The 13,265-nt window shown below is 54.5% G+C and overlaps 1 protein-coding gene across 3 annotated transcripts in view; it reads right to left on the bottom strand.

Annotated features, from left to right (window-relative positions):
• The window catches only part of SCUBE1 (signal peptide, CUB domain and EGF like domain containing 1), a 143,347-nt gene that overhangs the window by 55,269 nt on the left and 74,813 nt on the right, over positions 1 to 13,265 (bottom strand). For all 3 annotated transcript variants that reach the window (XM_073006635.1, XM_073006636.1, XM_073006637.1), the window contains 2 exons: positions 4,486 to 4,611; positions 124 to 240 (listed from right to left, as the gene is read on the bottom strand). In XM_073006635.1, coding sequence (XP_072862736.1) covers positions 124 to 240; positions 4,486 to 4,611 — 243 coding nt within the window. The remainder of the gene's footprint in view (positions 1 to 123; positions 241 to 4,485; positions 4,612 to 13,265) is intronic.

Here is a 13,265-nt window from a genome sequence, read left to right as displayed (position 1 = left end):
TTCCTTGTTTCCCTGAAGCTTCCTTCCAGGGAACCCGGATGTGGCAGGGTGCTGGCCCTGCTGGTGCACGCATGGGAGGTGGGGGGGGTGCAAGGGTGGTGTGCGGCAGAGGTGCCTACTTACCGATGCATGTGCGACCGTCTGAGTGGAGGGCGTACTTCTGGTGGCAGCCACACATGGGGCCTGTGTCTGTGTCCTCACAGCTGTGCTGGCAGCCTCCGTTTCCATAGTTACAGGTTACTAGTTAGGCCCAAAGTGTACACACGTGTGTATAAACAGAACAACAAAAACGATTAGTTTGTCGGTGTTGGCTGCTTCCTTCAGGGTTTGGGGAAACTGAGGCCTAAGAGCATCAGTGGGTAGGGTCATGAGGCTTGCCGGGCAACGGGTGCGCGTTTCCCTGCACTTCAGCCCCTCCAGGGACCAGGCCTGGAGTCACTCACTGCCTAGAGCTTAACTGGGGTGGGACAGAATGGACTTGGGGTTGTCTAGGCTTTGATCAGAGCAGGCACAGAGCTGATGCACTCAGATGGTGGTAGATGAAGACAGCTTCATCCTTCCCAGGCTGCAGGACCCTTTACAGCCGCCTGTCTCGATGGGGCAAATGTTTGTCAATGCCAGGACATACTTGTCAAGCTGTCGGGGGAGGGACATGGCGGCCCGTGGTTCCAGGTGACGCTCATTTTCTTAGTTCTGGCAGAGCTTTCCTTCCTCTGTCTGTCTTGGGGCGTGTGGATGTCTCCACGGACGTCCCCTCTCAGAGTCCCAGGGGCCATCTCAAACTCTATCCCCTCAAAGCCCTAATCCTCTGGGAGCTCAGCAATGTCCGGACAGACTCATGCAAATTAATGTCATCTGAGGTACGGTTTTGAAAATCACCTAAATAATAACCACATTCCACTGTTTTCAATGGCTGTGGCCTGGAGGATCTGATGCCTTTCAGCCCAGAATCTCAACATGTTTCACAACATCAGCAATCTGGGTTGGCTGAAAAGGGGACAGAACAAAAAGGAGTCTAAAGTAGATAAAACTACAAATTCAAGTTTATTTAAACACATGGTCCATTTCCAGGGTGAGAGAGATCTCTAGAGGGGAGCAAGGTGACCCAGGTGCTCCCCAGGGGGTGTAGGGCCCCTGCCTGGCGATGCTGACGAGACAGCTGCACGCCCATCACCTGAACGCAAATGTGCACGAGGACCTCAGTATGGGGCGTGTTCTTGGATACTTTAACCATCTGTCCAGAATTCAAGCTACACTCTAATTTATTATGCAAAATCCTAGTGATCAAATATGCAAAAATAAATCTCAGACCAAGTATGGTTAGAGGGGCCAAAAATCCCAAATCCTGAGAGTTTGAATGAATTCTGTTCTATTAGGTGGACCCCTGAGCACAGTAGGTACCAGAGGGAGGTCAGTTGGTGGCAACTCCCAGAGAAGGATCTCAAACATTTCAGAACTGACTTCTCAGCTCATCTCCTTCACAGAGACCGACGCAGAGCCTTCCTGCCCACCTGTCCTGAGTGACAGGGCGCCTCAACTTTGGACACGTGCCGTCTCCACAGCGGGTGAGGAGGATGTCAAGAAAATGGCTTGATATGGGGACAGGTGTCTGCTCAGTGCCTCAGATGCTGTCCTCTGTAACCAGAGGCTCTAAGTGGCTGCTCCTTCTTCCATAGGGAGCTGAGGACCATCCAGAGGAGGGAGCTGACTTCTGGGGGGAAATTTCAGGGACCTGAAAAATGCTTCCAGAAACACAACTGGGCTTCAAGCACAAAGCCCTCCAGCCCCTTCTTCTCAGGAGTGACTCTTCTCCGGGGTGGAGCTGACACCCTGGATGAGGGCTCAACTTTCATCTCTCAACGGCTTGTCTCAATGGCCAGGAAGGAACCCAGGGAAGCCAGCGATTCCGGGAGGCTGCAGCTCCGCGCAGATCTCAGGCGATGGGGAGAGATACAGGTGGAGCCCACTTTGGGCTGGACATCGTGTACCTTTCTAGGACCCAGGAGATTAAGTGACTCTAATGAGGACGGAGGCCTGTCTGAGCAACTCGAGGGGGATGCAGGCTCCGGGGCCCTTGTTCCCTCCACATAGTCATCTGTGCATCTCACAGACCCCCGAGGGTCAAGCCTTCGAGTACTGGAGAGTCTATGGCTTATACACAGAGATGTCTGAGCTCAAGCTCTGGTGAGACGGACAGAAGGATGGAGAAAACGTCCTCTGGCCCTGGCCCTGGAGTGGGTCCTGGGCTCTGGATGGATGACAGCTTGGTTCAGAGCCCTGCAGTCCTCTTGAGCCACAGAGGCTGGTTGGTTAAGCCAGGCCTCAGCCCCCAACCCAGCTTGAGATCTGGAATTTCCTGGAATGCAAGTGACTTCAAGGACTAGAGCGAATGCCTCAGAGCTAACTTTACACCAGCCTTGCCTCACGAACCTCACAGAAGCAGCCAAAGCTGGGCTGGCTGGGCAGCCGCCTGTGCAGGCCCTTCACGGGAGGCCTCAGGTCCCGGAAGTCACATCAGGCTCTCCATACCTTGGTGATATTCAGCCGCCCACGGAGAGGGTGGGACTGCTGTTTCTCAAGCCAGCACATATTCCAGGCAAGGGCTGAGCCCTTCCCTGGCGGGGGCAGCTGGGATTAGGGTTGTGGGGGGCGTCCTAGCTGCTCACAGGGCCCTGCCTAGTCCCTGACCTCTCACACCAGGCTGGCGCTCAGAAGATGCTCTCTGAGCAAACTCCTCCTTGTAGTGCTTGTACTATGGGGTCAGGGAGCAAGCTGGCCCCGGCCAGGCCGCCTGCAGCCTCTCCCTGGCACTGGGCTGTCGGCCTGTCTTCTGCCTAAGGGAATGCACTGTCCTTCTGGCCAGGGCTATCCACAAGCCTGCTGACTCCATGCATTTTTGACCTTGGCCTTTCTCGTGAGGAAACTCAGATCACACAACAGGGGGACTGGGAAAGCTGGAGTCAGCATCTTCTGTTCTGAGGTGGCCATGGGCAGAAGACTTCTCTGCAGCTAAAGGAATCCATCTGGTGTGGAGAGGGGGCCTGGCTGGAGCCCTGGGGCTGGAGGCTGGCACTTCCAGTTGAGACTGCCCCTTTTGGTCCTGCCCCGGGTGACAGTATACAGGCTTATCTTGGCCATCCCACAGGAAAGAGCCAGGAACACAGAGAAAGGTGGTCTGCCTCTGGGACCATACCTGGGACAGAAGGAAGCACCTCCACTTTGGAGAATGGATGAATCACATCTGGAATACGTGGGTCCTCAGGGTCTTGGTGACTGTTCTAGGAGACCATGAGTTGGGAAGAGTGTGGCAAGGCACCCACAGGAGAGCTGATGACAACTAAGAGGATCAGTGACTGTGGACAATGGACCAACAAGGGCCAGCTGTCCTCTCCACAGAATGATGGGTGGAAGAACGGTCATTTTCTTTATGACAGCAGGGCCGCCTAGGGTGAGGACCACCTTCTCTGTTGGGAGTTGGAACTGGACACTTCTCCCTAACATTTTTCTGCATTAGAAAGTGGGCTTGAAATAAGGCACTTGTCTCTGGCCAGAGATGGAAAGTGCTCCCAGCAGTCTCTTTTGGCTCTTTGTAAAAAAGGACAAATATGACATCACTTTGGCTATCCCTGGTGCCCTCATCTTCCACGAGGAGAGGCCCATCCCACCATCTCCCCATGCAGCTGTGGGCAGGATGCACTGGCTCCCAAGCTTCTGAGTTCAGCCACTGTTCTGCTTGGTTTCCTGGCTCCTACTCCTACTGGGGGATGGGGTGACCCCATTAAGAGGCTGGACTACACGTGGGCCCTGTAGGCAGACCACTAAGCAGATCCTGAAATGGTGTCTTTGGCCAGAGGCCTCATTCAGCCCACATCTCCCAGAGTATCACCATCGGCAGGCAGCCTTGCAGGGGTCAGATTGTGAGTTCTGATCTTTAAATTTTATTTTAGACATGTGGTCTTGCTATGTTGTCCAAGCCGGACTCAAAGTCGGGCTAGAGTGATCCTCCGGCTTCTGCCTCCCAAGAAGCTGGGACTATAGGTGTGCAGAGTTCTGATCTTCGGTCCCGGAAAAATGGTCAGCACAGCCCAGAATGGTGCCACTTCAGAACCACACTCTTTTCCTTCTTTGTACTACTCATACCAGGGGCTTCCCAGGCCCATCGAGAAACCTGGTCCCGTAGACCTCTGTGCCACGGCCCCACCATGCCTGCTGCAGAGCTTAGGCTCAGGGGTTGCCACAAGATCCAGCCCAGCTCCTGGAGTTACACTGGTGGTGTCATGCTTGGTGCGGAAAACCCCAAGGCTGGAGTTCACAACCCTTGTCCCTCATGCCCTGTCAGACCCCTTCCGCAGGCCCTGCCCTTCTCTCCACCCCATGGGGCTGGGGACCCTCCCTGGCCAAAGTCCAGCAGACTGGACAGACCCTCCAGAAAGCAATGGCAGGAGACGCATGGGATGTTTGACCCATTTGTCTCCATCTACCTACGTGTGCAGTCCTTCTGGTTTTGGGCAAGGTCAAAGCCGGGCCTGCAGTCGCAGGCCACCCCACCTTTGGGCGTCTCCCGGCAGATGTGGGCACAGCCATGGTCTTTGTTCATGCAGTTCATACCCTCTGGGAAGAGAGACAGACAAGAGACGGGTTGCGGACCAGGCAGAGAGCGATAGAGAACATTTCAGGCTGAAAGGGGATAGCCAATGATATGTAACAATCAAAGGGGCTGTCATTGCATGTATCATGCACACACACGCACGTGTGCACACACACGTATGCGTGTGTGCAGCAGCCATCTACATGGATATCCCTTAGGAAGAAAGCAAGAGCACGGTGCCTGGGTCTAGATTCAGGCTTTGCTCTGTGGGTTGCACTGTAAATGGTACCTCGTGACCCACAGAGACCAAGCTCTTGCTCTAGGTCAGATTGCGGGGCGTGGTCTGAGGAACTACTTTTGTGTCAGGGTGATTTGCTCCCCTCTCCTGAGCCACCCATGGTTCTAGGGTACCCCCACCCGCCCAGCAGACTGGATCTCCCCTCTCTGTCTGCCTGCAGTGGCTCATACCCCCTTCCGTTGACCTCAGTTGATGTTTATCTTCCTGGTGATTTGTGAGGCGTTTCCAGAATTTATGAGGTCAGCGGTCAAGTGAGAGGTTGTAGGTCACAAGTCCATCAAGAGGCCAAGGCAGATGAAAGGGAAGAGCCTCTGTTTGCCACCCCACCGGCTCTGTGACCTGCCTTCCACCTCCACCCGCAGGAAGCTCAGGCAGCAGCGAAGCCGGCTCGGGAAGCGGCAGTGAAGGCTGCGGACGGCGAACATGCACAAGGCGACCTCCTTCCCCTGGGACACACTGGCCTCTTGTTCCAGAGGAGGACTGGCTCAATCCTGACCCCATCCACTTTAAATACTGGTATGCAGCAACACAGAATAGATTTAAAAACACAAACGCCCTGCTAGTTGTAATAAAGATAAAAACGTCTGAAGTTAAAAGTCAAACAAACGGAAACGAGGAAGTCTGCGTTGTGCCCAGCACCGTGACTCCTGGCTTCACCTGATTTTGTGACTCATATTTCCTCACCTCGAGTTGCTCACTAATCAATCCAATTGCTGGAATGACGCAGAGTCTAACTAAGCAACGAGTGAACAACGGAAAGCGCTGTCATGCTGCTGCCCCGCAGAGAAGCTGCTAGTTCACACGGGAACACCCTTTCCGCCGGCTCGATTCCAAAAGAGCATCAGCGCCTGAGTCGCACAGATAGTGGCGTGCAGTCAACGCTTAACAGCCAGCGGGGGTGGAGGCTGATCTGCAGTATTTACCAATGTATGTGGGATAAATACGCTAGCCATGGCTCATTTCAAAGTACCAGGGAGATGTCCCCGAGGGTAGAGCTGGGAACAAATGTGCACAGTTAGCTCTCGCAAGCTGAGACCAGCCAGCCATAGCACGTCTCTTTCTTAGAAAGGTCGTTGTAAAGTCAGGCAGATGTAGGTGTGAATCTGGCTTCCTTCCTGGCTGTGGCCTCGGAGACAACTGCTTCGCTTTTCTGAGCCTAATCTTAGAATAGGCACGATCACCTCTGTCTCATGGAGGAGCTGTGCAAATTAAATCCAGTTACAGACAGGAAATGCCACGCAATAAGAGATGAGGTCTGTCTGTGGGGGCACTGGCTCCTGAGGCTGGTGTCTCTCCTGCAGGTCTGGAGACAGTGTGGCTCCTCCCTGGGGCCTGGCTGGACCAGGTGGCCCCTCCTGAGAGGCGGCTCTTGGTAGAGAAACCTTCTCAGACTACTGAGACACGTTCAATCCCTCATCAGGTCTTCTGGGAGCCTCCTGCCCTGGCCAGGGTTTGGCCAGTGGGTGGTGGCCAGCAAGCCGGCTCCCTGACCATCACTGATGGCTATCGTCAGCGGTGGGCTGAGTCCAGCCCCCCTCACTCCCTGTTCATTTGGCTTCCATGGCTCCCTGCTGTTCCAGCTTCTTCCCAGCTGCACACACTCCACGGTTCGCCATCCCACAAGGCCTGCTGAGCAGCCCTCAAGGGTGCCCCATCTCCCCTTGCTGCTCCTTCCTCCTGGGCCGGACACCCTCTCCTATCTTCCATAAACTAAATCCTAGGACTCCCTCAAACTCCACCAGTTCCGCAAAGCCTCCTGGCTCTTGCCTTCTACTCCCTGTGTCTCCCCATGCCACCACCCTTGTGACATCCTACGGCTGTCCTATGGCCGGAACAGGCAATCAATGCTGTGAGCAGATCTGTGCTCTCTTCCTGAGCTGGGAAGAGCCTACGGGCCCTTGTTTGGCTCAGGATTATAGACGATGAAGAAAGGGAGATTGAATTTCCCTTCCCAGCCAAAGAATCACAATTTACAAGAAGCCTTGCTAATCATCACCAACCATACATTTGTCACTGGGGAGCTGATGCATGCCGGAGCCCTGGGTAATGGAATATTAAACTCTAGAGATCATTCAGTTTTCTCCCTCATCGTGGACTTGCCATCAAGTGATCTTTCTTCTTGAGACTCTAGAGACTTTAACACTGAGCCAAGTTGTTGTTGTTTTCTTGGTGAAGGACACTTTGGGGATATAATCTAGCATGACTATGGACTGCGGTAACCCACAGTCAATAAGACGGTAAGTAACAGAATCGAAGAGCTGGGAAGGGTGAGCCCCAGGTCCTGTCTGTAGTCAGCTGGTCTCAAAGGTCTCTACTTTACCTCTCAACAACTTGGGGAAGAGGGTGGAGCCTTTCATCTCCCACCTAAAGACCCTGAGGTGGAGCTGAGGTCCTGTGATTAGCCATCTTCACTCAACACCCCAGGAAAGGCCCCCTGCACGCTGCCTCTCACCCAGCACCCCCAGCATGGGAGCCCCCACTGGCTCCGCAACGGAGGGCAAGGAACAGGACAGTGATTGTTAGTGGGACTGGCTTCAGGAACTCTTTACATTCCTGACAATTATAAAGGAGGCCAAATCGCTTTGATGGACATGTTTATGTGTTACAGCTATCAAGACTGGCTAGATATCACAGAGAGAAATGTACATTTACTCATTAGCTTATTTAAAAACAAGACAAAAAACATATTACATGTGGGCTGGGCGTGGTGGCTCACGCCTGTAATCCCAGCACTTTGGGAGGGTGAGGCAGGGGGATCACCTGAGGTCAGGAATTCGAGACTAGCCTGGCCAACATGGTAAAACCCCATCTCTACTAAAAATACAAAAATTAGCCAGGTATAGTGGTGGGCGCCTGTAATCCCAGCTACTCAGGAGGCTGAGGCAGAATTGCTAGAACTCAGGAGGCAGAGGCTGCAGTGAGCTGAGATTGTGCCATTGCACTGCAGCCTGGGCGGCAGAGTGAGACTGTCTCAAAAAAAAAAAAAAAAAGAAAAAGAAAAAAGTATTACATGTTAGCACAACCCATATATTTGTATTAAAAACTCTATTTTCCAGAACGGGGTGCCCTGAGATGCAGCAGTCAAGCCCGCGCAAGCCAGGCTCACCTGCTGCGTGGTGAGGCTGGAGTCAGGCTGGAGTCCGCTCAGACTGAGCGCTTCTAGGGCGCCTCCTCCCCAAGAAGGGTGGTCGGGGGAGCATCACTATCACATTTCAAAATGACCCTACAACCACTGCAAGGATGGCTGCTACTGCCTGGCCTGGGGGCTGGCTGCGGCTTCCCAGGTGCTCATCAGCGACTGTCAGCTGCATCGCTCTCACCTCCACGCGGGGGCAACACTGGCTTCTGGAGGCCACAAGCAGACAGGCTCCGTGGCTGGAGAACCACAGAGGGTCAGGGTTGGACCCCTGCCTGCAGCCCATCTTGTCTATCCATCCTACAGAGACAGAAAATGAGCCCCTGAGGCGGGAAATGAGTGTTCCAGCACATATAGCAGGGCTGGAACCTGGGCCACTGGGCTCCCAGCCTAAGCTCTCCTGCCTTGGGGTCGCTCGGCTACACCTGTGGCACCCAGACAGCTGACAGGGAGCAGACATTTCCTAGGCGGAACAGGACTGGGAATGTGGTGCAGAGTGGGCGACTACACGGTGCCTGTTACTGGCCACTGTTTCCAGACTTAGGAGCCCAGCGAAATCCAAGGCCAGTTCAGATGCTGCGTCCCCTGAAGCTCTCGGAGCAGCCTCTCCACGAAGCGCACACCCTGGCTCCACTTTTGACCTTCCACAGCCATCACTGGCAGGCCCTGAGGTGAGGACAGAGCCTCAGCTCCCCTGTGGCACAGGATGTCCATTTTCTCAGCTGTGAAATGGGGATGTAATAATCTTTGCCCCTGAGGGTTGCTGGGAAGCTCAAACAAGATAACGATATCAAGGGAGGCACAGGGAGGGTCTGGGTAGAGCAAGGCTGCTGCGACAGCACTCCTATCTGCCCTTGCTTCATTCTGCCTCATTGGAAATCAGAATAGTTGCTTCCGTCACACTCTTTCCTGCCAACCGTGGGTAACCGGATGGGGAAGACCTAAGCTTTATTCTTTTCAGTATCACAAGTACCCAGCACAGGGCCTGGCAGAGGGTTAGGGATCTGCAAACAGTGGGTGAAAGAAGGAAAGGGAAGAATGAGTGGGGAAAGAGAGGGGAGAATGGAGAGAGGAGGGAGCAAGGAAGGAAGAAGAGAGAAATACAGCCCCCTATTTCGGAACAGATGAAGCCTGTTGTCTGTTATTTTAGGAAGCAAGGCTAGAATTTTGAAAACGCTCTTGCGGCATCCCTAGTTGCGTGTGCTAGAAACACAGTGCTTTGGACGCCTGATGTGGGAAATTCGCAGCACATGTTAAAGGCTCTGAGAAGTCCCGCGGTCACTGTGGAACAGTCCCTTCCTCCTCACTTAATACAGCGTCCTGGACAGGAAGAGGCCCCAGCACTAGCAGGATCTAAGGATGGCCCATTCTAGCTCCTCACCTGACAGACAAAACACAGCGACACAGGGACCAAGGTGGCAGGCTGGGGCAGGGATGGGGCACTGGCCCCACCCGCTGGAGCACCTGTGGTATCCTCTGTGCCTCCGAACCTCAGAGACAGAGCAGGTGGCATGCCCTCCTTGCCCCCTCCCAGAGGGGCCGTCTGAGGGCAGTGAGCTAACGGGAAGGAATGCCAACTCATCCCCTTCTGCAGGTGGTATTTCTGGATGGCGGCCGGGGCCATGAGGGCCAAGTCGAGATTTGAAGGGGAAAAGGTGAACCCTGAGGCATGCGAGGTGCTTGGTTCCAAGCCCTTCTGCTCTAGGGACGGGCCTGGACTCCAGATGGGAAAGGAATCTGTGGGTCTGCGACTCTACCCGTTCCGCTGTGACCTGGGAAGGACTCCCCTGGGCCTCCTCCAGCTCCCCTGAGCCAGTCAGGCCCATGCAGCCAGCGGCAGCTGCAGGCTGTGTCCACTGATGCCAGCCTGTGAGCTCTTCCAGAGCAGGGGCCGAGCCCACTCAGGCTCAACCCCAAGCCCCAGGCCCAGAGCAGGCTTCTGTGAGCCTGAGGGCCGGAAGGGTCCCAGCTCAAAAACTCCATCCTCCTGTGGCTCCCTGATTTGTGTCACGTCTGCTCTTGGGAGCCATAGGACAGCTCCCTTGACCTAGATAAGGGGAGAACCAGGGAGAGGCAAGTTCAGCAGAGAGCCCTGCTGTCTCCCCTTCTTGATGGGAAGTGAGATAGAATTTCAGAGTCATTCCCAGAAATCCTGGTCTTCAGAGGCCTGATGCCCGTCAGGCCAGGCAGCCCGCCAGGTCGAATCTAATCTGATCCAACCATCCAAATCCAATTATATGCTGCAAACTCAGACCAAGTGTCTCCTTGGTGCCCAAGATGGGCCAGGGAGCAAGGAGAGGACAGAAGCTCTGCTGCCACAATCCCGGGTCCACATTCAGGCTGCCACTTGCTGCGTGACCCCGGGCCAGCCCTTTACCCCTTCACCCCGAACCTCGGTTTCCACCTATGTAGAGCTGGACAATAGTAGCACCTGCCTCCCGGAGTGTGCTAAATGTGCAGCCCCAGTCTCTGGGTGAGTGAGGTGCTGGCTAAGGGCACAGATAGGCTGTTGTGGGACTTTGTCCTGGCCAGAAGGAAGCCACAGGGGAGTTGTCAGTAGGGGAGCGACACACTTGTGTTTCAGATCTCTGGAGGCTGTGTGGCCCTGGAGGGCCAGGACTGCAGGCCAGGACAGTGGAGAGGCTGTTGCTATCACTCTGAAAGGGACAAAGTCCGGTGGAAGGGCAGTGGTGATGGGGACTGGGAGGAGGGCTGGATTGGACACATTTAAGAGCTGCTTCTGAGTTTTCTGGAAGACGTGATGTATGAACTTGAGCCCTAACTATACTTTCATTCACTTGGACCCTCACAAGCCTGAGGAGTGGGCATCACCATGCCCACCTTCTAGACAAGCAGACGGAGGTTGGGACAGCGTGGGGGAAGATGTGCCCTGGGCTGTGTCTTCTTCTCCAAGTGCCCGGTGCTTCCTCCCGATGGACCCTCCCCCAGGTCGCCATCTCCTCTGGACTCTGACAGGCCCCAGCAGCCCTTCCCCACTGGGGCTTATCTTCCCCCAAGGCCTTTGGTCATTCTTGGGTACTCCACTAGGGTTTTCGCGGAGAGAAACGACGGCGCGGTCTGCCTGGCCCTGAGCCAGCGCGTACATCACATCCTCTGCAATGCAAAGTTCACGGATGCATCTCAAGCAGGGCAGCGCGGCCCAGTGTGTTTGTACTTAGGAACGGGGCCTTTCTTGCCGCCACGGCCGGATAACAAAGCTGGAATGTGTGCCTCCTGAGGGTCGTTGCTATGGCGACTTCATCAATAACATCATTTTCTGCATCCATGTCCCTTAAATACATGGGAAGGGACGGCAAGCTGGGAACGGCAGAGCAGGGAGAAAAGAACAATCACCTTGCTCCGCCCTTCCCCCTCAACTTGGGAGGAAGGGATTTTCCTCCCTTTGCCTCATCAATAGAAAATTATGGAGCCAAGAAAGAGGTTGGAGTCTTGGGGGTGGCAGTGGGAGGCGGCGGCTGCCTTCCCCAACCCTGACTCCGCAAGCTGTCCGAGCCATGCAGGGAAAAACAAACACGAGCTCCCACCAACGTTGAAGGGGGGCTAAAGGAAACCGGGGGGAGGTGGTGCCAAGGGGGAAGGGTGCAGAACAGCTGTAGGGTCCGGGCTGGTGGGAGAGATGACGATGGCAACAGCGCAGCCTCCCGTGTTCATCGGAGCTGCCTGTGTGCCAGGCCTGCCACAAACCAGACTCCTTACCTCACTGATTCCCCGAAAAGCCCAGGAGGGGCTGTGCACAGGCTGAGCATCCCTAATCCGAAAATCCAGAATCTGAAAGGCTCCAAAACCCAAAGCTTTTTGGGCATTGACACGAAGCCACAGGTGGAGAATTCTACATGTAAGTACTTCACACAAACTTTGTTTTATGAACAAAATTATTGAAATGCCATGTAGAATTGCCTTCAGGCTATGTGTACAAGAAGTACATAAAACAAACGCATTCCATCTTTAGACTTGGGTCCATCCACAAGATACTTCATTATGTACCTGCAAATGTCCCCACATGTGAAAAAATCCAACACTAGAAACACTTCTGGTCCCAAGCATTTTGGATGAAGGATGCTCAACCTCTATTACGTCCACTTAACAGATGAGAACACTGAGCGCACAGAGGTTAGTGACTGAGGTAAGGTGAGGGGGCTGAACCCAGCGGACAGAGCTGGAGCCGCAACACACTGTCTCGCCAAGGCCATCTCCAACGACAGCTTCTCCAGGGTGCCGATTCTGATCCTGCCCTGCCAGTCTCCTCAGATCCATGGAGAGTCCCCCGTGGGCTGGGAACATACCCTGCAGAGCTAGGGCCTGGCAGAGACAGAGAAGCCTTTACAACATCACCCAGCAAGGTAAGTAGCTTTATCCCCGTGTAACAGAAGCTCTTCAGAGAAGTGAAGCGATTTGCCCGTGGTCACTGATGAGGACATGGGAGGCAGGTAGAGGCGAAACTGAAACCCGGGTCTGTCTGACTTGAAGACCTGCCCTTCTCCAGTGGCAGAGGGAACTTTCTAGTGCATAAATCTGACTGTGTCTTCCTACTGTAAACAAAACAAGCAAAACAAACAAACGAAAAAACTCTTCGATGCCCCGGCACCCAGTGCCCAAAGGGTTAGGCTGAAAGTTCTCAGTATGGCACTGAAGGTCCTCCCTGACCCCTGCCACCTGCTTCTCCAGCTTGCTCATCCTTCCTCAAGCCCTTGGCGAGGGGCAGCCTGGTGGCCGCCCTGCACAACCCGCCCTCCCTTCCCACCCTGAGGCCTTTGAGAAGGTGCTTTCCTCTGCTTGGGACATGCTCTTGCCCTCCTCTGAATGGCCACTTCTGGCTAGTTACTTGAGATGCTATTTCTGCGTCACCTCTTCCAGGAAGCCCTCCTTGTTTTCACCCTCTCCACAAGTGCCTAGGTTGTATTGGGGCTGTGCCTGGGACTCCCCTGCTCCCTCCTTGCTCATAGCACCCACCACATTAATTGTAGCTGTTACACATTGTCTTCCTCCTTTTAGATGGGGGATTCTCAAAAGGACAGGGCCCACACCTGAGCTACCTCTCTGCCCTCGTCCCCTGCACAATGCCTAACACCCAGTGAACGCACAGGAGCCGTTTGATGAACCCAGGCTCACTGGTAAGCGGCCTGGGCTCAGCTCCTCTGGATTTGGACTGTGTCCGAACAGGGGCCAACTCTCAGACAACAGTGGTATGCTTGTCTGCAGGCCCAGACCTGGCTGCTGGTCTG

Source organism: Chlorocebus sabaeus, chromosome 19 (assembly GCF_047675955.1).
Source record: "Chlorocebus sabaeus isolate Y175 chromosome 19, mChlSab1.0.hap1, whole genome shotgun sequence".
In the NCBI taxonomy this organism is placed as follows: Eukaryota; Metazoa; Chordata; class Mammalia; order Primates; family Cercopithecidae; genus Chlorocebus; species Chlorocebus sabaeus.
This window is presented reverse-complemented; position numbering and strand designations above follow the sequence as displayed.